The sequence below is a fragment of the Lagopus muta genome, chromosome 1, assembly GCF_023343835.1.
Source record: "Lagopus muta isolate bLagMut1 chromosome 1, bLagMut1 primary, whole genome shotgun sequence".
Taxonomy (NCBI): Eukaryota; Metazoa; Chordata; class Aves; order Galliformes; family Phasianidae; genus Lagopus; species Lagopus muta.
The window spans coordinates 12,666,863-12,691,909 of record NC_064433.1 but is presented as its reverse complement, the minus strand read 5'-3'; the positions used below and the strand labels follow the sequence as shown (position 1 = coordinate 12,691,909).

At 40.4% G+C, this 25,047-nt stretch overlaps 2 protein-coding genes across 5 annotated transcripts in view; one reads left to right on the top strand and one right to left on the bottom strand.

Annotated features, from left to right (window-relative positions):
* Positions 1-15,600, top strand: part of SLC26A5 (solute carrier family 26 member 5) — a 32,665-nt gene extending 17,065 nt beyond the window's left edge. For 3 of the 4 annotated variants that reach the window (XM_048942480.1, XM_048942476.1, XM_048942464.1), the window contains exons 6-20: positions 191-372; positions 858-1,022; positions 3,236-3,388; positions 4,534-4,616; positions 4,710-4,857; positions 5,729-5,842; positions 6,184-6,261; positions 7,166-7,261; positions 8,469-8,575; positions 9,736-9,805; positions 11,328-11,420; positions 12,113-12,235; positions 12,717-12,917; positions 13,191-13,245; positions 13,805-15,600. In XM_048942480.1, the coding sequence (XP_048798437.1) occupies positions 191-372; positions 858-1,022; positions 3,236-3,388; positions 4,534-4,616; positions 4,710-4,857; positions 5,729-5,842; positions 6,184-6,261; positions 7,166-7,261; positions 8,469-8,575; positions 9,736-9,805; positions 11,328-11,420; positions 12,113-12,235; positions 12,717-12,917; positions 13,191-13,245; positions 13,805-13,947 (1,811 nt within the window). In that variant the 3' untranslated portion in view covers positions 13,948-15,600. Of the gene's footprint in view, positions 1-190; positions 373-857; positions 1,023-3,235; positions 3,389-4,533; positions 4,617-4,709; positions 4,858-5,728; positions 5,843-6,183; positions 6,262-7,165; positions 7,262-8,468; positions 8,576-9,735; positions 9,806-11,327; positions 11,421-11,496; positions 11,566-12,112; positions 12,236-12,716; positions 12,918-13,190; positions 13,246-13,804 lie in introns of those variants that run through there. The other variant, XR_007376540.1, reaches the window with a different exon arrangement.
* A 1,642-nt stretch (positions 15,601-17,242) lies between these two features.
* On the bottom strand, positions 17,243-25,028 carry PSMC2 (proteasome 26S subunit, ATPase 2). The gene is made up of 12 exons (XM_048947153.1): positions 24,820-25,028; positions 24,631-24,668; positions 23,240-23,321; positions 22,537-22,636; positions 21,709-21,840; positions 21,019-21,091; positions 20,783-20,878; positions 20,402-20,566; positions 19,820-19,907; positions 18,807-19,009; positions 18,158-18,254; positions 17,243-18,068 (listed from the first exon to the last, which is right to left on the bottom strand). The coding sequence occupies exons 1-12, from the start codon at positions 24,887-24,889 to the stop codon at positions 17,911-17,913; spliced, it is 1,302 nt and encodes a 433-aa protein (XP_048803110.1). The 5' UTR covers positions 24,890-25,028; the 3' UTR covers positions 17,243-17,910.
* Between the last annotated feature and the right edge of the window lie 19 nt (positions 25,029-25,047).

Genomic DNA, 25,047 nt, shown 5'->3' with positions numbered 1-25,047 from the left:
GTCTGCGTTTGATATCTAAATAGCTTTAGTGATGCTGAGTACTGGAGTAACTTCTGTGACTAAAAAATATGCTATCAAGAATCTATTATCAAATAATTCCATGGGTCTTTGCAGTAGTAAGGAAGCTTGGAACTGTTCCTTACACCTGCCAGAATTTTAACTTACTATTTTCCTTTCCCCCTTATTTCAGGCACTTTTGCTGTGATTAGTATGATGGTTGGTGGGGTTGCTGTGAGACAAGTGCCTGATGAAGTGATCTCTGTAGGCTATAACTCAACTAACACTACAGATGCCTCAGATTACTTTGGTCTTAGAGATGACAAGCGGGTACAAGTAGCTGTGACCCTCGCCTTTCTTTCAGGAATTATCCAGGTATGTGCACACAGTTTGTTGTAAGAGCTGCTGCCAGACTTGCAGCTGCAAGGGGCAGCAGATCTCAGTCAACAGACTCATGCTTCAGCAGTGTGCTGTGTAGAATGCAGGCTGCTTCATGGCAGCCATGCAGCAGAAGTGGCTTGCAGGGAGATGCGTGGGAAGCAAGTCTGTGTCTGGGCTTCTTGGCTTGACTGGCAAAAATAGGACCTCCCCTTTCATTCTTTCCTATCTTGTCAGAAAAGAACTCTACATCATGTTCCATAAATGCATACAAGCACCTGTTTACTTGTGTCTTGTGTTGTACCTGCCAGTTGAATGGAAGATTTGGTGCACTGATGGCTACTTCCTGAATCGAGGCTATGAAAGGGCCTGGGTCAGGCCTGCCTCATTTGGGTTGGGGATAAGAAGATCTGTCTGCTATGTACTGCTGAGATTCAGATTACAATGAGAGTCACACAGTTCCCGTTTCTCTTCTTCATTAGTTGTGTCTAGGCTTCCTTCGATTTGGGTTTGTTGCCATCTATTTAACAGAGCCTCTGGTGCGAGGATTTACTACTGCTGCTGCAGTTCATGTCTTCACATCACAGTTAAAGTATCTGCTTGGAGTAAAGACTAGCCGATACAGTGGACCCCTCTCAGTTGTGTATGTAAGTAACTACTTTCACTAAATATGTAAATGCCACGTTGTCATGGTCTAGTACTTAAGTCCTTTTCTATTAAAAAAAAGTATTTTGCCACTAAGTAGAACAGTTCCTTAATATTCAAAACTGGGTGTCAGATCTTTAAGTGCTATAGCAATATTTGAGCATCTTAAAGTGTATCTTGGGTGAGAATAAATCAGCACACTCCAGCGTGAGCAGATGAAACTCATTGCAATGGGTCTCTTGTAGGAAAACATCTGTCCTCCTAATGAAATAGAAGCCTGAAGCTTTGTATGACATGTTTTACTGTAAACCAGAGATGTTTTCCAAAAGTAGGAAATGTTCTCAGAACTTTGTCCGGTCTGTATTTCTTGAGTTTCACACATGGTTCCTGATGGCTGTATTCTTCATTTCCTGTCTGTAAGCTGTTTTGCAGTGTGACTGGACATAAAGTGCTGTGCCATCATAAATGTACCTGTTCTTTAAAGCACTGGAAGAGAACTAATTTTTAAAGCAAGGCATTCCATGTAAAAAGTACTGTGTATTAAAGACTATCAAATTAGAACTGATTGTTTGGAGCATACAGTGATCCAGTATTTGGCATAGCTCATAGCCTTATTTTCCTTACACCTTCTGTCTAATGCACAACATTTGATTCATAATTATAGGAGAGAAGAGAAACCATGCAGTGTAAAGCTGTTATTTGGTTAATATGACTTCAGTAAATTCAAAAGCTCTTGTTCACTTAAATTTAAAATTGACAGTGGTACTTGGAAAGAAACTTAATAGATACCTTACAGCAAAGTGTTGTTTAAAGGGACATTTCTAATAGAAATCACAACCAAAGCATAAATTAAAGCTTTAGTTATGATTTCAATTAGAAACATTGAGAGTGACTGAGCACTGGCTTAGGTGCCCAGAGAGGTTGTCTCCTTCTCTGGAGATGTTAAAAGCCACCTGGACACAGTCCTGGGTTATGTGCTCAAAGGGACCCTGCTTGAGTAGGGAGGATGCACTAGATGACCTCCAAAGATCCCTTCCAACCTCAATTGTTTTGTGATTCTGTGATTACTTTTCTTGTTGTTATGAACAACGGAGTTGAAATGCATCCAGATCTGATTTGCCTACCATTCTAGAAAGCTCCAAGTTTACATAAGCAGTGCTGCAATTTTGCAGACAAAAAACCTTGAGTAGAAGGGTAGGGAAAGTCTCAAGTGTCTGTGAGAACCAAAGCTTTTAAACAGATTGAAGCTTTTTTATTGCTGAGCAATCAGTATTTCAGTTACAGTGGTGAAGGCTGTAGGAAATGTTTCTTGGAAATCTTTCTTGTGTAATTGCACAGATTCAACAATTTGGATGCAAGGCCACACAGGTTTGCTGAATTATTTTGCTAAATTATTACTTGCTGAATTTGCTGTTTAGTTCAGTAATATAGATATGAAGATACTAACTGCCAAACAAATCAGAGGGAAGGTGTGCATTTGAGGTGAGCTGCCAGGACTCTGATAATATCCCTGTAGTTGCTGTAGTTTTCCTTCTGTCTAAAGTAGAATGTGTACATCTTCTTTCAAAGACCTCTGCAGGGGTCATTTATGTCTTCTTTTTAAAATGCTGTGGAAGAAGATGGAGTAATGGTTGGAGGATTTATTTACCCTCTAGTAACTTTTATGTTTCAGCAAGCTTACTTCTTTCACACCCTTTCTAATGGTGTTTTTCAGCTGAAAGAACTTTGCAGTAATGGCCAGTTGTTGCAAGATTGTTGTTATTTAATCACATTGCTATGGTAACTTCAGTGGTGTTATCAGCAGCTTTATCCTTTAGAAATGGCTTTTGCAGCTGTAAATAGATGTGACTTGCCAAAGAATACTTGAAGGTATTAGAAGAGATTGGTATTTACTCCTTTCATGTCGATGCCTGTATGAAATATGTGTGAAAATGCTGAGCATAAGAGATGAGATTTGGGCTTTTCCCCCCATTATAGCAACTGTTCTCAAATTTTTGACCCATTTGAGTAAGATTGGTACTATAAATGGTTGCAAATCTATTTCCCTCATTGAGATACTCTGAACTTCTGTATTTTGTTGGAACAACGGGGATTTGGGTGAAGCAATGATTGGCTGCAGTTATAGATGTAGAATAAAAACAGCAGTGGCAAACACCCTAAGAAAATAAATTTGGATAATTATGACCTTCATGGAGATACTCCTATTGTCTTACAGAGCCTAGTTGCTGTGTTTTCAAAAATAACAACAACCAATATTGCTGCACTGATTGTTGGATTAACATGCATCGTTCTGTTGCTGATTGGCAAGGAAATCAATCTCCGCTTTAAGAAGAAACTGCCAGTTCCTATTCCGATGGAGATCATTGTGGTAAGTCAGTTGTGAAATTCTGTAGCTTAATTACATACCTCTTCTAAAGTTGTAGAATTTTTGTAGAAAAAAATCTCATTTTTTATCAAGTCTTATGGGGCTTTAAGGTAACTTCTATGGAATATAATTTGTTTGAGACTTGGTCCAGTTGAGTGTTTGGATGCTCATCAGGTTTAGGCACTGATGTACCCAAGTTTTAGGCATGAGCTCCCAAATAAGAATTGAGCTTTGGCACCTGAGTGAGTCTCGGCATGACATGTCTCTGAGCAGCATGGAGTACAAGAGCTCAGAATCCCCTCCTGAGAAAGGTGCTTATGGATGCCTGTTCCAACGGTTCTGCAGGGCTTGCTTTCTTTTTAAAATGCCGTGGTAGAAAGAGGAGCAAGAAACAGTGGGACTTCTTCCTTTCTCTATTTCTGAAACTTCTCTATGCATGGATTTTAGTGTAGTCTTCTAAAATACAATCAGTCCTGCAGTCAAGTATCAGACCATCTTACTAGTCCACATCTCACATTAACTTTCACTTTTAAAAGTGTTTGGATTTAAAAATGAGTTCTCAGATAACTGGAGCTAGCAAACAACCTGCATGGAATCACAGCCAAGGGAGTAGGTGAAGGCATGAGGAATGAAGAAAGGAGGTGCTTCTCAGAGATGATGGAGGAGATGCTTTAGAGTATTGTTTAATAGTAAGGCAATAGCATCACAATCTTAGACCTGTAGCTTTCATTGCTGCTGCACCTGTTATTTTTGCAGATAACATGCATACTCTGCACAAGAAAATATGGCGGCAGAATCCTTCTCTTGCACTGAGTTTCCTAATACATGCTATTCTGTGATGCTGTTTGCATTTCCTAATACATGCTATTCTACCTGGGCTTAGCTCAAGCAAGGGGTATATTTGTGTGATTTGGATCATACCACAACATGCTCCATTAGTTGTCTCCAGCAAATGAAATCAGCAAGGGTTGAAGGCGATGAATGGAAAACTTTGGAACTTCCTCCTTTTATCTGCTTCTGTAACCACTAACTCTTAGAAAACTGATTGACAAATGAATGTTATCCCTTGTGTATTACTAACAATAAGCTGTTATTCCTTCAGACATATTTATCTCTTCTTAGCCCTTGATGCATTTGCGGGTTTTTAGGTCATTATCGGCACAGGAGTTTCAGCTGGAATGAATCTGACTGAGTCATATGGAGTGGATGTTGTTGGGAAAATTCCTCAAGGGTAGGGGTGTTACATTCTCATTCAAACTATACCTTTTTCATATAATGTGTAGCTTTTATGATAGTAATTGTAACCGTTTATTTCTTCTCCAAGGTTAAGTGCACCAGCAGTTCCTGAGATTCAACTCATCCCAGCAGTATTTATAGATGCAGTAGCAATAGCAATAGTTGGATTTTCAATGGCTGTATCTATGGCCAAGATCTTTGCCCTTAAACATGGTTACACCATTGATGGGAATCAGGTAAAAGTATTTGAATTTTTCTATGGAAAATGTTCACTATCACCTTCATTTATTTATTAAAGCAGAAAGACATATGGGACAAGAATGGGTTTTTCTTTCACTGTGGAATCAAGTTTTTGGCAGCCTACACGATTAAATGCCAGGAGTTATTTTAAGCTCTTGTAGCTCTGTTTTAATGATTAGTTACACTTATACCTTTGTTTTGGGAAACTTTGGTTAAAGTTGGACGTGTGCACAAATAATAATTGTTGGGACAGCCATTACTTAGGCTACTCTCCTGGTAGGCACCTCTTTTACTTCTGCATTCTGTCACAGTGAAACATTGAGTTCCCATGTGATAAGTATATTGTCTTCTGTACCAAAGAACCATTATATATGGTTTTAGAAATTCCAATGATGTTTTACTTTTTATTTATCCATTGCAAATAGTTGGTTTGTTTCCTGTGGGTGGTAATACAGTTGTTGTTTGTTTTATTCTTAATAAATAGATATTTTAGAGTAGAAAGTGGAGAACATTATTTGTATGATAAATCATTTTTGATGCAATTTTAGCATTAAAATTCAAGTTATCCATGAGTTGAAAAAGTTCTTAAAAACAAACAACTCTGTCATTCATTTTAATTTTCAGTCTCACTAATCACAGTAACGTTTAAGGATGAGAAATGTCTCCAGCACTTTATCAAATACTTCATTTAACAGATGATTTAATGTGCATTAACTTGCACTTGTGCTTCTCTCACATGCACAAGTTATGATAAGGTAGCTATAAAAGCACTGTAAATAAGAGGTGGTTGTTATTGTGTAAGGATAGCTCCACCTTCATACAGTTGCTAGGTGTAACTTTTGTTTTGCTCTGATTTTTTTTACACAGGAACTTATTGCCTTGGGAATATGTAATTCTGTGGGGTCATTTTTCCAAAGCTTTCCAATCACTTGCTCAATGTCCCGGAGTCTTGTTCAGGAAAGCACTGGTGGGAAAACTCAGGTATGTAAACCCAAATTTGGAGCCAAAGTTTATTTTCTTTTTTCCTTTTTTTTTTTTTCTTTCAATTTTTTGTGTTCCAAAGCTGAAGACTGGAGTTTCACTAGACTGCCTTATTTCTCTGCCTTGGCCAGAAGAAGAACTGCAGTTTCCTCTGTTTCATATCCTGTCTGGGCCAGGATAGGAGGCTGCATGACAGAGAGAATGGACAAATTTTGTGGGAGGGATCAGAAATGACTCAACTGGCCTTTTGGGAAGCACAGGAAGTGTTAGCTCATGAGTAATACTGCCCTGTTGGGGCATTTCTGGCTATTCAGATGTCATTTCTTGCTCATTTTGTTCAGATTGCAGGTGCACTCTCTTCAATTATGGTTCTGTTGGTAATTGTGGCAATTGGATACCTCTTTGAGCCACTTCCACAGGTAAGGTAGTTTTGCCTGCTAAGTACTGCATGTCAGTGAACAGAAGCCAGCTAGTATTGCTTACAGCAGAGATTATAGAGTGGTTGATGAGTAAGTCCAGTCAGGGCTTGGTTCAGAAACCCTTCAATTTTGTGTAAATTCTTGCTGTAAGTTAGATTGACAATTAATAAATATTTTGAAAAATGCAGCATGCTGTTTTGCTGTTATTTTTAATATTGAGCATCCTGGACTCTGTTTTTAAGACATACAATTAATATCTTCAAATGATTCCCATTTTGTTGCAGGATAGGAATTCTGGAAGGAGGCTGAAAAGTTAAATGAGAGTTATAAATCAGCTGGAGAGGGTTGGGGTTTGGTGATGGCTCAGCATAATGAGTTGAAGTAAAAACAATTTTACTTATTTCTATTAAAATTTATTCATGTGGATGGATGCACACTGATCAAAAAAACCCCACATGATTCTGATGACATGCACGGGATGATATGTGATTCCTGTTTTGTTGTTTTGTGTTTGTTTGCTTTCTTAATAAGATATGTATCTTGGCTTACACCCATATGACTGCACAGAATTTTTACAAGATATTGCAGAGAAACTTGAAGATTGAGATTACAGTCCAGCTGCTTCAAGTACTGCAGGCATTATAACTGCAGCAGCCTGAAGCTCAGGAATATATGATTTCTCTTGCTGGGAAGGACAGTAAATCAAATTGTACTGATTCTGGCTTGCCATTTCTGTGACAGGAAGAAAAATATTTCTCCACTGAACTACCTGAAAAGTTGTTTGTTAAGCTGAACATCTGCAGTAGACGTATATCAGTTTTATGAGCACAGAGAACAGTTATTTTCGATGCTTTGAAGTAGGTATATTTTGCTTCTGAAAATAACATTTTTGTAATATTCCTAGACTGTGCTGGCTGCAATTGTAATGGTGAACCTGAAAGGAATGTTTAAACAGTTTGGAGACATTGCTCACTTCTGGAGAACCAGTAAGATTGAACTGGTGAGTAATGGACACTTAGAGCATATATTTAACTGCAGTAAAAGTTTTGCTCCTCCCTATCCTCCAAAACGGTGTAGAAACTTAGCAGGAAATTACAGATTGCATTGTAACACATTAAATACCCTTGGAGAGTGATCTTTTGCAGACAAGAATGTTTTTGTGCTTGTTCAACAGCGTTTAGCTCAGATCAGAAGTAGTTTAGTTGTGGTAAAAGCAGAGCTTTTGCAGTGTTGCTATAGGAACTGTACTGAAGGCTGTAGGAATGTCTGAAAGGAATTTGAAACAGAGTAACAGAAAACTACATGAAAGCATTTGTCATCCTCTAAGATTAACCACAAACCTGTCCATAGTGATTTTCTGGATTAATGTTAGTTTGTCATTGACATAAAGTAAGATGATTTGTGATTTGTAGCAGTGTGCTTACTTTTGGGGGAACGTGGAAAGGTGGCAGAGACCTCAGCGTACTGATACATAAGTAGTTCTTGACCTCATGGGTCAGATACCCAACCTCAGGAGTTAATTGCAGCCATATATATATGATGATTTCCAAAACTCTGGACAACTGCAGAACTAAATCCTTGAGATCATCAGAATAAAATGGTATGTCCCCATTATTGGCTTGAGCTTTGAGATCTGTGAAATAGCTCAGAAATGCAACTAGTTTCTATATGGTATGGCACAGAGACCTTAGCACACTTGAAGCACTGAATTCTTCCTTTTCAGTAGCAAGCTCCTCTCAGCATATGTATGGAATCAGGTGCCTCATCCAGGCAAAGACAATTAATTGTTCAGGAGTTCTCAGGGCAATCCTTCTTTATGTATTTTATTTATACAGCTAACAGTTCACGCTGCAAGTAGCAGAGTTTGCAACAACTGCTCAGTAAAAGATGAAAATAAATGAGAGCTACTTTAGCACACTTTGTATGTTTCTTTATCCTTCAGCATTGGGAGTCTGCTGTTAACTCAGTTTGGAGAATAGGACTTAATGTATTTATTAGTTTTGGACAATTTGTCAGATGTTATGTTAATGTGCCTTGAGCTCTTACACGCTTTTCAAAGGTTAAGGCAATTACAGTCTGCTATCATGATGAATTACATCCTAGCCTGTTCCTGAGCAGAAGAGGTACATGGGCTTCAGGCTGAACAATGGTATTGTTTTTGTGTTAACAGGAGATGCATATTAATTCAGAACTTTTCTCTGTTTTAGGCCATCTGGGTTGTAGCTTTTGTGGCTTCTCTTTTCCTGGGACTAGACTACGGCTTGCTTACTGCAGTAGCATTTGCAATGATAACCGTTATTTACAGAACACAAAGGTCAGATTTCTTCTTTATTAACATCAGTGCTTGTTGGACTTCTGTGTGGTTTTGTTTGTTTAAGGGATGCAAATAAGCAGCAGACCTTTCCCTTCAACTGCATACAGTATAGAATCTGCTTAATAATGTAGTTCATGCAGGACATGACCCATGGCCCTGATCTTGGGTTCAAATTCTATTTTTCTGAGAACAGAATTTCAGTCATAGATGGGAATTTTGAATTCTTACTTAATTTAATCTTGTTTAACTTGTTTTTAATGCTTGGAATTCAGAACTTCAAACCTGTTTGGTGTTAGGTTCAGTAAATGATTAATTTTTCTGTGCACTGTCACAGTCAAACTAAAGAAGCTGTGTCAGATTATTGCTAGCTGAATGTTTAAGTATTTTATAAAGAAGTTCTAATTCATCAAAAAAGTATCCGTGCCCTTCCAGTTTTTCAGATCACTTCTTGCTCTCAGTACAAAGCTTTTAGTTCACCATAAAAGTTGTCTTCCAGATCTAGAGCAGAATGATTTCTAGCATGTGTGAATAGGACTTCACCTGTTACACAAGGCCGCTATGCTCAAGGTGTTGGTTATCTAGATGGAAAATCTGTAAAAGTCTTCATTTCCCATCTGCATTGGAGTGCAACCAAATCCTGAGATTTCCACTCTGCATAAATAAGCATATTCTTCTGTCAGCTGTACGTGGTTTGATCCTTGCAAACTTCACAGTTCTTTGCTGTCATACTGCCTCTGAGTTGGGAATGTTCATCTTCTCAGGCATGCTTGACCTGGGAGCAGGCTTTTTGGAGCTGCAGCATATATTGTGCCAGTCCGAGCTGCTGTACTTATAAGATAGTCAATGAAGTAGCACCAGTTCAAACCAAAGAAAATTTGCTCTGTAAATTCCACATGCTGTGGCCAATGCTGTTCAGAAAATGGCAGCACTACAGTGCTGTTTCTAGATTGTTTCTGCACTGACAGAAGCAATTGGCATGACTTATCACTCAATAGCCCCTTGGTTTTTTTCTTCCACACTGCCCACTGCATTTGAGCACATTTGGATAAAATTGTGGCAGGCAGAACGACTATTTAAAATAAGATTCAAAATATTTTAAGTACTCACTTTTCCACTTTTTAAGTGATAATAGTGAAATGTTTGCCTCCGTTTCTCTCCAGACCTCAATACAGAATCCTTGGTCAGATTCCTGACACAGATATCTACTGTGATGTGGAAGAGTATGAAGAGGTAGGAGTGTATTTTTGTGTGTGGTTTTATGTATTGGAACAAAGATGACTGTGGCAGCTGTCTGGTGTGCACCTGTGATATTCTTTCAGGAAGCAAATAAATGTTAATAGGAAAAGCCATATTGTTTAGAATGCTACCTTCTTGTCCTGCATGTATGTTTGCCTAGGAGCTGATAAAAAATAACCTTTACGCTAATTATCGTTGTGCTGGCCTAGTACAGAATGGTAAGATTTGTAGAAATATAAATGCTGTACCTGCTGTGTACACAATTGCAAACAAGGCCAGCTTCTTTAATTGTGTGACAGTACTGGAAGGCTGGAATGCCAGGCTGAACAAGCCCGACTCCCGCAACCCTTCTTCACAGGAGAGGTGCTCCAGCTGTTTGATCATCTTCATGACCCTTTCCAACAGCTCCACATCCTTCCTGTACCATGGGCCCCAGGCACAAGCTTTATTAAACAGCATCTCCCTGCCTTCATCCTATCCCCTGCTCATTAAACAGACTTGATTAATGGCATAATTGCTTGCCATGCGCTTAGCTTCTTATCAATGTGATATTGTTCAACCAAAAGCTGGCAAAAGCAGTATGTTTTTAAATACATAGGATCTAGCAATAATGGAGCTAAACGTGCTGCATTTATTCACAAACAGCAGCTACAATTTCCTGTATGCTTTGCCATGTTCTCACAGGTGCTGCTTTGAAGGCTACATCCCTTTTTACTCAGGAACCAGTTGATAAAAACCTATATGAGAAGACCATGCAGTAACTGAAAACATTCTCTCACCAGTAGTTCTATTTAGAATATGATGCAAAGTATTGTGTGTGTATGTATATATGTGTGTGTGTGTGTGTATATATGTATATGGACATGCTTATAGCCATATTCAAAGAAGAGGAGACTTTGTTTTTGTTACACCAAGTCCAATTTGCTTTTGCTACTCCTATATAAAGATGAGGTTGGCAGCATAGGATCTCTGCTGCTGGTCAGGTCGTTTTCATGTAAAATGTCAGAGTGCAGGCTGCTCAGAGATGACTTAATTTAAAGTAAAGGTAAGAAGTGATATTGAGACCTACAAAAAATCCTGTTTACAACCAAGAATCTTAAAGGCTCTTGCTTGTGTAGCTGAGGACGCAAGAAAGAAAGAGAAAGAAAGAAGGAAATCATGCCCATATAAAGGGAGGCTAAAAGAAAGTGTTCCTAGATCTGCATGATTTCCTCATATTAATATCAGCCTCAAATAGAAACATCAGAGAACTGTAAATATTTCATTCCTTCAGATGCTACATCTTTGTTTGTTCTAAACAGAAGTGTCCCATGACATTGATTCTGTGCAATATGACACCTGGAAGGGTGGAGGCTCTGATCTTCCAGTTGGCTTTGCTCACAGCACTGCTGACTATCCTTGATACATGCCAATACCCATTCTGAGTTGGCCTTTGGGCTGTGTGTTTACAAGTATCCTCATGTCTTGTACCTATGCAAGGCAATACTTAACACATCAATGTTTTTTTTTTCCTTAGGTTAAAGAATACCCTGGAATAAAAATATTTCAAGCTAATGCGTCACTTTATTTTGCCAATAGTGAGTCATACACAAGTGCACTGAAGAAAAAGGTGAGTAAAGCAAAATCTTTAATACCTATGTCTTGAAATTTCAAACTTTTTTTTCTGAAACACATTCATCTTTCAGGCCCTTCAGGTGTAGCCCCTAGTGCAGTGTTTCTCTGGTGCCCCCCGGTCATCAGTAAAATATGAGAAGGTAATCCTGCAGCCAACTGCACACCATTTTAGCAAACAGCAACACAGGGAGGGAATAAACAACGTACAGAGTATGCTTCACCTCCTGCCTAACCCAGGTCTGACTGAGTGGGGATGGCAGTAACAAAACTGCCTGACCTGGTAGCAATTACATCCTTACTAATTTCTGAACCATTTTTCTGTAGCTCCCTTGACGAGTCTTACACAAAAGAGGTGGGTGGTACTTCTTCAGAAAGCAAGAGGTATTAGCGATTTGTGTCCACACACACTTATCTCCCCTTCACTTTCTGCACTCAAATCAGCATTCTGTTGAAATATGGCACCTCTGATCTCAAGAAAGGAATGTTATGCATCTCTTCCTCATCTTAACACAGTGCTTGTGAAGATTATTCCTTCTTCCTTTATACTGTTCTCACCACCACCAAGGAACACTGAATAATGCAGGCATCTTCAAAATTTATGGCAGTGATGAATTCAGTGCTAATTGATACTGCGGTGTCATCCTAAAAAGCTCAATCTCGTCTGATCGTGCTTTCTTTTTATGCCAGACTGGAGTGGACCCTTGTGCCATATTAGCAGCAAGAAGAAAAGCCCAGAAGAAGCATGCCAGGGAGGTAGAGAAGGCCAATAAAGTAAAAAAGAAGGCTGTACTGAAGCTAGTGAATTCTGCGGTAAATATTCGCCTCTACTTTATCATGATGCTCTCTGGTATTACCATTCTTGTTCATACGGGGTGCTACTCAGGCAGGAAAGCTTGGAATACAAGCACTGTGAAGTGCTGTGAAGTGTAAAGGTCAGACTGCTAAGGAATACTGTGGGTCAGAGGATCGTGACTGCAATGGATAATCATGTTGAACCGTAGTTACATTCAGGTGCAGCGTTAGTGGAGCAGAGCCTTTCACACTGTCATGCTGTAACAGCAGTGCTGTGAGCAGAAGATGGAGGATCCTATTTCTGCTCCTCCCTCCTACGTTCTTGGACTAATCATGCAGAAATAGGATATAATAAAATTAATTCAAATGAGGAGCTGTAATAAATAGATACCATCCGCACTGTTGATTCTGGCATCTGGAAGAACGTGTGCGGAGAGGAAGGGGATCTACACTGGATGAGTACTGGCTATCGTTTAATTGTATTTATCTTCTCTCACAGACCAATGATGTGGAAGCGAGCGTAAAACATGAGATAGCAAATGACGGGTTACCTGTAAATGGAAAATTTGCAGGTGTACAAGATGGGTCTCCTGATGAGCTTGAACACTTTGTGGAGCTCAAAACAAACATCCATTCTTTAATTCTGGATTTCACCCCAGTGAACTTTGTGGATTCAGTTGGAGCAAAAACATTAAAATCAGTAAGTTTTTATTTATTTGTTTGTTTCTCAAAAACATAGATAATATGTAAATTAAGTTCCCACCAGGAAGCCTGTCCTGGGATGTAACTGTCAGCTGGGATACAAGACAGTATCTCATATAATCATGGCTTTAATTCTGTAGCTCCGTAAGTTTCAGCTGAGTACTGGGGAATGTGGAAAGTGCAGCTCTCATGGTAACCAGCTTACATCTTCCAGAGCTGCTACGTGCACAATGCTATACCCGTGTTTAACTTTGGTTTAACTGTATTGCAGGTTATAAAAGAATACAAAGAAGTTGGTGTCTGTGTCTGCATTGCCAGCTGTAGTGGTGAGTTGAGCTTTTGTGTGACCTTTGTAGGAAAGACTATATTTCATCTCTTTTCCTCTGGCCTTGAATTTATTTTCTGCTGCCAGGTGCCTCAGTAGTGTCAATGCTAATTTTGCATTAAAATTGGATTTGGGGAAGAGCAAGCTCCTTGAGTCTTCACTTTGCTGGAAGTGAAACATTGATGTAATGAGTTCTCTGAGGACTAGATCTTGCTTCCATTTTTTCCAGCTGGCAGACTGTGAATGATACACACACTGTAGCTTGCACTTGTTCTAATAATGTAATAAGAAAAGCTTGAAGTGTTCTCAGCTTCAATATTTGGAACTGTAACATCTTCAGCCAATAATGGACTTCTCTGTATAGCTAGAAAGGAGGATTACTTTCTTTTGGAGTAGAGGAGTAATGATTCGTCCGGATGTTTTAAATGTTTTAAATAGTGACAAGTAGGACTCAATAATTCTTGTCAGTGTCTTCCTGAGGTACTGTTTTCCATCCTTGTACTTTGGTTTGTGCACTGATGCCATGTTTGTGTTTTTGTTTTTGTTTTTTTATTTTGTAGGCCCAGTTATGAATGAGCTGACCAGACTGAATTTTTTTGATAAGACTGTAACAAGAGAGTTGCTGTTTCACAGTATTCATGATGCTGTCCTTGCTTGCCAAGTGAAAGACAGGTCTGCCTCACAGACTGCCTTGGACCACTGAAGAGTGGCAACTGGCAAAATGGACATTGAACTTATGCTGATAGAGACTTTCTTTGAATATTCAATTTGCACAGGTTAAAGAGTACCTAAGGCTGTCTGTATGTACGGGTATAGAGTGGGGCTTACTTTCTGTAGGAAGAATGGACAAAGAATTGGAAGCCTTCATGCTCTTGAATTTTTTCCTTCAATCAGGGTATAGCTGTTCAGTGACATGACCTCACAATTATGCAAGATGAGAGAAGTTATTGTATTATGCTACAATCTGATAGACAAGGTGACATTCCTATTCCTGTTGAGAAAATGGGCACTTTAACTCACTTGCAGAAGACAGCTGTTCTGCAGTTCCAATGTACTGTACCAATGTCTTTACAGAATTTTCTTAAACAGTTTTTAAAGCCTGATGTCAACATCTGCATACCACAGATGTATATAAACTAGTACTCTGCCAGCTGGATCAATGAATTCACACTGGTGACATTAGCTGCTGTTCTTTTTAAATCTTGATGGTACCATTTTGTTTTTTTAAATATCTAACCTGTCCCAGATGTACTGATCTCTTCATTGCCCAGTTATTTTCACTGTGAGTTTCATATTAGAAAACCTTTGTTTAATTATTATGTTATCAATATGGTACTTACACTGCCAAAACCATGTTATACCTTCTAGAAAACAATACAACACATTTTAAGCAAAAATTATGTTGTCCTCCTGTTTGAAGACAAAAGTTGTGTATGCCAGGAATGAGGTCTGATAAAATGGACTTAAGAAATGATGCCCTATATGCAGTCTCTTAAGCTGGAATAGAAGGTTAGATAGAGCCTGAAGTCTCATAGGTCCAAGAGAGAAGTACTTTTCCATTGCCTGAGATGTCTTTCTACCTACCAGCACAGCTGCTTCTGCCTCAGCTTTCAAGTGTTTGTGAAATAGATTTCAGTAGAACTCAAAATTGCATTTGGCTATTTTTAATGAAAAAGTAGGTTCTTTTTTCTTTCTTTTGTCTTTACAACCTGGCCACTATAGTACTGTTTAACTTCAGGTTAAAACATAAAATTTGGAAACACTTCAAGCAAAATAATGCCTGTTATTCCCTGAGCTATCAGTATGAAACTGGTTAGAGGTAGGAATCTGGAAGTGTTCCTCTGTGAGATATTTCAGTAGCACATGGGCAGTAGAGGAGGATCAGTGCCATTTTGTTTTGCACCCTCAAAGCAAAGGTCCTGTGCAAGCAGAAATTCAGATGATTTCCCCTCTTCTTAGTGCAGAACTTGCTACTTTTTATTTTGGTTCACACTGTTGCAATTATGGTTTGCTTCAGGCAAACCGAGTTTCCCAAGAACCAGGGGCAACGGGAAGATGTTTTCTTTCTCCAACTGCCCTGCCACCAGGGATAGAAAGCTTTCTGCATCAGAAGATACTGCTTAGCTGGAGTTCAAAGTGTGAATGCACGTTAACACAGTGTGAGTTTACTTAAACAACTTTGGGTACATTTTATAATGTTTACTAGTTTGACAAGCCTTTGTATCTGCATACAGTATATATTTTTCTACTTTCAGCTTGTTGCAGCTTTGGTTTTTAACTATGTAGTCTCTTCTGTTCACATCAAAATCCTGTCAAATTCTAAAATAAAGTGATTATCAGTACAAGTTGAAACTCTCCACTTTGTCTCAGCAAGACACTGCATGTGGGACAAGCCAAGGACTGCAGGACTGCAGTCTGTTGTTAAGGGGTGGGCTGGGAAGGGTTACCACTGGTATACAGGTCCTTCTGGGCATCAAATCCAGCATGCAAACATCAATGCTTCTGAAAAAGAAACCTAACAAAAATATGCATCTCTCTCTTGCTCATTTTAGCAGCCACGTACAGTCTAAGTTGGTTTTGGGAAGTAGCTGGTGCTGTTTTTCTTTCCCTTCTTCCTCCTACTTGTGCACATCTTCTGTTCTTTAACTGGGACTTTCAGAAAAGCTCTAGAAAAGTTATGCCTACTTATGGTTCTACTTCAGTAATCTGTAGCTTCTGGGCAACTAGTGCTTTTCCCAGGCAAGATACCTTTCCCTACAACTGGTCAGCTGTATTTTGTGGCATCAAATGAGCAAACAAGTGCACACGTGTATGTGGGGTTAGGTTAAAGCAATACAACTGTGTGTACACCAGATTTGATACTACCCTTCTGAAGGAGGGGACAATCTTCAGGTGAATATACAGGAAATCCTCCCTGCTGGTGGGCTAACAGAAATTAAAGATGATGAGGGGGGAATCAAACGGATGTCTTCTTCACAGGTAGTTATGGACTGCATTACCCATCGTTCAGAGTTGAGGAAGCATTCCCTGTGTTGGGGTCATCATCCTTTGCATTGCATTCTTCATAGCGGCTCTGAAGCACTTCCACAAATCATGCTGATGCAGATCTGCACTGAAGTTTGCTTGCTTTCTAGTGTTCAGGTTCCTGCTCCTCACCCTTCTGGCTTTAGCACCCCCATAGAGCCCTCTCTGCACCAGGCCACACCATGATGCAATTAATGCTGCTCTGCCTGGGTAACTGCTGAAAGAATGGATCAAAAGCCTTTGTCAAGGCCATCCTCCATGCGGCCTGTGCAGCACTAGCACTGTGCAACTTGCTCCTGATTATTGCCCGCACTGTTGTAATCCATCCAGCAACATAAAATCTGGAAGCTTTTGTTGAGTCGTGTGCTTTGCTGCTATCAGCTGACCCAGTGCTTCCTCCTCCAGCCCATTAACTACTGAAAAAGCTCATCTCCCCACTGCTGTTTAGATAGGATTTAAACTCTCAGTTATCTTAAGCTTGTCAGCACGTCAAACAAACTCACATCCTTTAAACTCAGGAGAGGGCTCTGCTCTTTCTCCTCTTCATTACATTTAGATCCTCACTGCTGCAGCCTCACCTCAGCAAATAGCACTGCACAACCCAAGTCTGGGTTGATGCTGAGATGCTACTTAATTTTCAGAATATTCCCTTCCCCCATTCTCTGCAAAAGCACCAATTATACAGGATACCTGATCAGCTCCAAATTCTTTGTACATCCTTTACTCATCCTGCTCAAGCATTTAATTTCAAGCACTGTATTGATAATCTGATATTGAATCATTGCTAATTTCTGATCCACTTTACTTTCTGGCTCAAAAAATGGCAACATTCTCTTCCTACCACTAAACCTGCACCCCTCTCCAAAAATGTTCTTACAAAAATAACCATTGAGATCAGTTTTTTGATCAGACATGGGCAAATACACCAAAATGCCTAAATTTGTTTATTAAGGCACTGATGCTTTGGCTAACAATATCCATTCACTGCATACACTTTTCCTTCTGCATACACTTCTTTTATAAGAAAGCCTGATATAACTTTTCTCATATTTAAGATGTAACAGTTCCCATAAAGCTTTACATTCCCATGTTCCTTCAAGCTTTTTTTCTATTTTCATGCAACGCTTGAAAAAAGAGAAAACGAAAGGCTTGGTTTTCAGTGACCAAGCTGCAAGAACATGGTAGATGAATAAAGATCCCCCTTTTAACGTTGTCTGCTACAAATGTTGTCTAACTGTAAGCTATGAAGGATGAGTACCCAATCGAGGTCACCCTCTGTGTAATGACATATCAAAACTTAGGAAGCACTGCAGTCACTCAGGAATGCTGTAGTGCCACTACAGCAGAGATGATAGGTTTGGGGGTATAAACAGTGACTGGGGACCTAGCTCAACATTGCCTTGTTTCATGTATGTACACCCTTTAAAAAATATACTGCTATGTTGTTAGACTTCGAGATTTCTTTTCTATAGCAGCAAGACTCCAGTAAATGCAAAACTCATTCATAAGGAAATCCCACCTGTTGTTTGGAACACTTCATTTATTTCTAGCTTCCAAGAACAAGCCAGGAGTTACCACATACAGACAGATTTTGGTTTCACAGAAAATTGAACTGCAGAAGCAGGAAAAGCACTCCAAGATATCAGTTGTAGGTCATGTAGCGGGGAGTGGCGCTGAATTTTGCGTAGGATTTAATGACTTTGTTCACTGCCTCTAAGAAGTCTTTCTCAGTAGCAATTTTTCGGCGTGCTCGGATTGCAAACATGCCTGCCTCTGTGCACACACTGCGAATCTCAGCTCCTTTCAAAAAAAAAGGACAAATAAGTTCAACACTGACCACCAGTGGAGACGAAGCATACACAGAATGGCTAAATGAAAGTTCACCTTACCTGTGCTATTAGGACACAGTCGAGCCAACAGCTCAAATCTTATGTCCCTTTCAACACTCATGGAGCGAGCGTGGATCTTGAATATGTGAGTCCGCCCCTGGAAAAGCACAGAAGACAGAAATGTTCACACTATGAAAGAGGTGACGACTTGACCTGCTCTCAGTGCAGCTGTCCTCTTCCTCAGCAAGGGCAAATGGAAAATAAAATTCTTACTCGATACCTGACTGTCGTTTCCTATGTCTGGACTAGAATAATTGAGCAATGGAATAATAATTGTCCATGAAACTGAATTACAAAAATATCTTAAAGAGCTCTACTGGGAGAAGTACTTCAAGAAAGCTCTCAAAAAGAACTAAATAACGCACACTCCAACTTAAGATCTAAATTATAGAACCAGTTAAAGGATTATCTATTAAGATAGAAATGTACAGCAAACATAAGTACAGGTTCTTTGCCAGGGATGAAATCTGGGCAGCGTGAGAAAACTTTCCTTGGCACATACTTAATCCCCCAACTTTCCGTGGAGTTTCACATAAGTTAGGAGTGCTGCTTTCAGTAACTCTTGTAAACTGCATCCAGACAGTAATGAAACACACTGAAGAAACACTGATACCAGAAAATACTCGGCAGCGAAAAAAAGCATTCTGACCTCTAGATCAGGCAAGCTGAACTCTATCTTCCTATCCAACCTGCCAGGCCTCATTAGAGCTGGATCCAGAGTATCTGGCCTGTTTGTAGCCATCAGCACTTTGATATTGCCTCGTGGGTCAAAACCATCCAACTGGTTGATCAGCTCCAGCATCGTGCGCTGCACTTCATTGTCACCCCCAGCACCATCATCAAAGCGAGCACCTGGACAGACAAAACACAGAACAGCAGAGAGACCTTCAGAGCAGGCAGATATCAAAGCTGCTGCGTGTGGGAAAGCAGGAGAAGAGTATTTAAATTACACACAAATATTTGTGATGAGTTGAAAGAAGATATGAAGGAATTCATTGAAGATGACACAGTTCAAATAAAAAGTGAGTATCTGTCAGCTATAATAAGTGCTGTGTTTAGTGGGAAATATTAGTGATAGGTGGACAGTTGGACTGGATGATCTTGGAGGTCTTTTCCAACCTTGGTGATTCTGTGATTCCACGATGCACCCTTAACATTAAAGGGCCCATTTCCCTGCTAATAACAGGCCAAACTGTTGAGATTGGTAAATGGGCTGGATTTCTGTTTTAACATCTCCCCTCAACCAAAGTCTACTTTCTCAGGACTGAAATACTTCTTTCTTCAGGGGGGAGGGGATGAAATGTGATTTTTAGGTAGTAGTAAAGATTTGCTAAGTAGTCTAGAATCTGAAGGGGGTTTCAGTTTACAGTACTTCTTCCAAACACAGATTTTTTTTAACTAAAGTTTAAGTTATCTGCATGTTCCAAACATGCTGAGATGACTTCTCATCTGGGCTAAATATGTCTTAAAGCTATGTAAACCACTTCTTGACGCCTTCTCAGACTGGGACATGCTGGTAGTAGTTTTGCTAAATATTTAGAGTATTTAGGTATTTACAAGCATAATTCTTGAAATGCAGCAACCAAGATAAAGAATTCAGGCACGAAAGGAAAATCTGCAATTTCTCCCATGAAGTCAGAGCTATGCATAGTACAGACATACCTCCAATGGCATCAATTTCATCAAAGAATATAAGACAAGCTTTTTTAGTTCTGGCCATTTCAAAGAGTTCACGAACCATTCGAGCTCCCTGAAAGCAAAATGAATCAAGACTTTGTTACAGACTCAAAGCATGTTAAAAGGAAAAATATCATGTCTCCAAACAATTCTAGCTTCCAATGATAAAACTCTTTTACTAGTATAAATATACATAACAATATGTTCATAAATCTGATAGCAATTTATAGATGAGAGGCGGATTACTATTCCTGAACTCAGAAGAAGTACAGATGACATCAGGGCCAACTGAAAAACAAGTGGTAGAGCTGGAAACAAAATCCTCATTCCGAAGTCCTCCCATAACACAGATTACACTCCACACTGCAAAATTCATTTAATTGGTGACAACATAGTTCATGTGTTGTAACTGATTGCCCAATCTACACCCATCTGCCTGACAGTCCCTCTGCCCCCTTGTATCTCCAAGCATGCTACTATGTTCATCCATTAGACTTACTAGGGTGCCTTATCCCCAGGACTACAAGCCTGTGATTCACTCCACATTTCATTAAGAATTGCTCTTACCTCTCCCACATACTTCTGCACCAGCTCAGATCCAATTACTCTGATGAAGCAGGCATCAGTCCTGTTAGCAACAGCACGGGCACAAAGTGTTTTGCCTGTACCAGGAGGCCCAAACAAAAGCACTCCTTTGGGAGGCTCAATTCCAAGGTTAACAAATCTTTCAGGCTGCAATGGTGAGAAACAGAAGGCAGCAGAGATTACATGCAAATTCAGAAAATCATCAGTGAAGAACAAAAACCAGGCTGGCCTGGACTTCATTTGTCAGAACTAGACCTCTTTTCCCTTGACATTTTACACACATCTTTTCTTGCTTTTTCAAATGCTAAAAGATGATCAGCATAGCTTTAAAACAATTAAAATTCCAACCTGAAGGTTACTTACATGAAGAAGAGGGGTTTCAACCACCTCTCTGAGCTTTTCAATCTGCTCTTTACAACCACCAACATCACTGTAAGTGACATCTGGTTTTTCTTCCACCTGCACAACAAAAAGATAAGTGAGCAGTTAACACCTTGATGCAGCCTCTGTAGGCTTTCAACTGCCAAGAATAAAACTGTAAGTAATCAAAATTAGGAGAGAGAACAAAGCAAAGTAAAATAAGTAAAGGTAGTTCTTACTTGCATCATGGTGACTGTGGGATCGATCTTTGGAGGCAAGGGGATGTGGATTTGATACTTGTTTCTGTCCACTCTGGTGAGAAGGCATAAAGAACATTTATTTTAACACCAGTTAATAAAACTGTCACGAACAACTAACTGCAAATTAGAAGAAGCTGAATTCTTAAACCATTCTTTCCTCCGGCATCAAGATAACCCAGCCCTTAAAGCTAACAGAATGGCTTGAGATCAGAATTCCTTCTGCAGAGGATCTTAATATTTCAAAAAATATTAATTCCAAAATATTTTAAAAACTAAACTTCAAAATATCCCAGATACCAATATTGATTCTCAAGATAATTGGCTTCATCTCTTCAGCAAACATTTCCTGCAGCAGCTCTGTGTGTATCTGCCAAGACAGACAAGGTGGAAGCTTGCTGCTCAGGTTACCTGAAAGCAGGGACTATTGAGGCCCACACTGAAAGGTTTCAGTCTGGTGCACTGAACTGACTTTCACCAGAATGACATCAAACTCAAAATACCCTGAACACCGTGTGCAGATTAGCAACTGCCTTCCAACAGAAAGACCTTATTGGTATGATTTCAATCCCTGTGAAAATACCAAATGACAGTTGCTGATCTGTCAAACTAATGGATCAGATGAGAAGCTTCAGCCTTCAGTAAAACTGTAACACAAAGGATTTTGCTTACCCAACTCTCATGCCTTCTTCTATGTCAGTAGGTGCCACCTGGTCACTGAGATCCACCACAAATTTGGCAAACTGCTTGACATTGATAATGTACTTGGGATCCTCAGAGTCTGCATTGATTATCTTTGTACATCTAATACACAACATACAATTAACATCATCAGGAAAAGAATTAACTGCTTGCCTATTTGTGTAAGCATGAGGATAGAGATGGTGGATATATGCTCCCAACACACTGAAAGAGCTACACAACCTGTGATTCCAATATTATAGCATCATACAACGATAACAGAAGCACAAGTAGCACAGACATCTGTAAGGAAATGGTTTGGTCAGGGCTTGAACCAGTAACTGAGCACCTGGTGAAGGGGTGTGGCTGGCCTAGGGAGCAAGGCAAATTGTTTGCACTTGTGCTCCCCACATGACCAGAAGGGGTGGAGCCACCCTGGGTTCAGATTTGGGCTAGTCACTGAAGACAGAGCATCTCTTAGACCTAGGCTGCTTCCTGAGGAGTGCTGTACAGCCAGAAAGCCCCTTCACCAGCTGGGCAAGTTCAACTTTTCTTTCTGTATGAGACTGTTGGCCTACCTGCCGATACCTTGCCTGGTATTGCCAAGAACCTGTCAGAAGCAATTCTGCTTCTTCATAAGCATAACATCATGTATGATATTTTATAAACATTTTGTATGCTTTTTGATACAACGGTAAAAAGTACTTCCAATTTGCACAAAATATGACTCTTCTTCAAAAAGAAAGAGTTTGTGAGTTACAAATTGCTTTTTTAACACTAGGCAGCTCCACCATAAGGACAAAAAAAGAGTGCACCCACCTAGCAACCTGTAAAGGCTGCTCACTTTGGAGAGTTTGCTTATCTGCAGCCAGATCCCAAAGAGCAGGAGGAGCCAGGCCGGTGTCGGATTCCTTAATTCCTGTGTACAACACAGACAAGGTGAGGAGGAAGAAGCAGCTGGTATGTCTTCAAACGTCAATAACCTTACACACAGGCCACGAGGAAACTTCCTGAGATCTCTAATTAAATGCAAAAGCACAACTTTAGTGAACCTCAAGTTTCCTAAAGATACAAGACTATGCCAGCTGAATATGCCAGGCTACCAACACCACTAAGCTAACTGTTCTGCTATGCTTCTCTTTATTGGGCAAGGAGTGGCACCACTACTTACTGTTAATTTGTTGACTTTCTGCAGTACACAGAAGTTCACTCATGATTCAAATGTAGTTGGACACCCATAAGTTAACTAGTGACAGAGGATTTGTTTCACACTACTGTAATGAACAGGCTTACAATTTTAAATACAAATTTGTTAAACTACAAATGTATATGTGCAGCTTAGCCCTGCCCAATCAAAAGCAAGACCATCACCTACAAAATAAAAATTGCATGTTACAAAAATAAAAAAATGCAGCCTTTGGCAAAAAATAAAAATCATCAAAGAAGTGGTTTGAAATCAGCTTCTTCAAATACTCATTTTTGTAGCGCTTCTACTGAACACCATGTTAAGAAAGAAAGATACCAGTGAGCTCATTGATTTTCTTAAGTAGTTGTTGAATATCATCTTCTACTTGCTTGATCTGCCTGGAGTATGTGCTCTGGCCCTGGAAAAGAAACATCACATTGATTTTTGCAAATCAATAATTTCATGTTTAGGAAAAAGTGACAATAACTGCTGAGCATCAAGATATTCAGTAGATGGGTTTGGTATAACAAAAACTATTGATCACAACCAAAGACAACATTGTTAAGCTCATATTATAACATTTCTGTTAACTCCGAGCAGGGTGCAGCTTCATAGTTCTGAGCATTGTGCAAGTGGAAGCTTTTTCACATCTTTACTCACAGATTTGTTTTTGCTTTTGAATTTGTTTGGTCTTATGTTTTTTTAACCATTCTTAAGTTTCAAAACAAGTCTTAGTAAAGATTACATACAGGAGTTCTGCCAACAGCACAGAAGTGAAAAATCCTATTTGTATGAGTGCTTTTATTTCCTCCCCAAACTCTCTACCAGCCCCAAATATAGCAGAATCTTCACGGTGCACATCAGAAGCCATATTCTCATCTGTGATAAAATATTTTATTGCATCGCCCTGCCAAATGCAGGCAGACCTGGATTTGCTTTACAAGGTCCTCCTTGTATCAATTTGCTAAATAAATAAATAAATAAATAAATAAAAAGTCTTTCAAAAAAGTCTTTATCCTGAAGAGTTCTTTCATAGACCCACTGTAGAATCGTTTAAGGTTGGAAAAGATCTCTAAGGTCATCAGTCCAACTTATGCCCGCTAAACCACATCTACACATTTTTTGAACACCTCCAGGGATGGTGACTCCACCACCTCCCTGGGCAGCCTGTGCCAGTGCCTCACCACCCTTTCAGAGAAGAAACTGTTCCTAATACAACTGAACCTCCCCTGGAACAACTCAAGGCAGTCCCATCTCATCCTATCACTGTTACCTGCAAGCAGAGACCAACTTCACACCCCCCCACACAGCCTCCTTTCAGGCAGCTGAAAGCAGTAGTAAGGTCTGCCTTGAGCCTCCTCTTCTGCCCAGGGAGGTGGTGGAGTCTCCTTCTCTGGAGATGTTCAAGACCTGCCTGGATGCCTACCTGTGTGACCTGCTGTAGGGAACCTGCTTTGGCAGGGGGGTTGGACACGATGATCCCTAGAGGTCCCTTCCAACCCCTACAATTCTGTGATTCTGTGATTCTTCAGACCGACCCATCCCATCTCCCTCAGCCGGCCCCCATCACAGCTGTGCTCCAGACCCCTCACAGCTCCGTTGCCCTTCCCAGGACACCCGCAGGGCCTCCACGTCCTTTAGCAGCGCTGTCCCACAGCCGCACGCAGCACTCGAGGTGCGGCCTCAGCAGCGCCGAGCGCGGTCAGCAGCGGACGCGCGTTACTCACGTAGGTTTTCAGCAGGGCGATATCTCCTTCATCCAACGCTGAAACAAGACAAGAAAGGCTTAAGTCGCCAATCATAAAGACAAGACAGAAGCTCGCTCCGAGGCCGCATCTGCGTTTGTGCCTTTGCTGGCCAGGATCCCCGCGGCCGACGGCCGCCCTGCCCCGCTCCGCTCCGCGCCCGCCGCTTACCGCGGATGGGTTTGTCCTCCTTCTCCTCCTCCTTGGTCTTGCGCTGGTCCGCTCCCAGGTAGTCCGGCATGGCGAAACCTCCCAGCTCCGGAAGGCCGAGCGCTGCTGCGTAACGCTTCCGGGCCGCGCCGCCGCCTTGCCGCGGGCCGGCCGTTCCCTCCTGGCCTCACGGCGCGGCGACGAATCGCGGGCCGCTCCCGGCCGCGTGTCGCACGGAGCCGCGTTCCC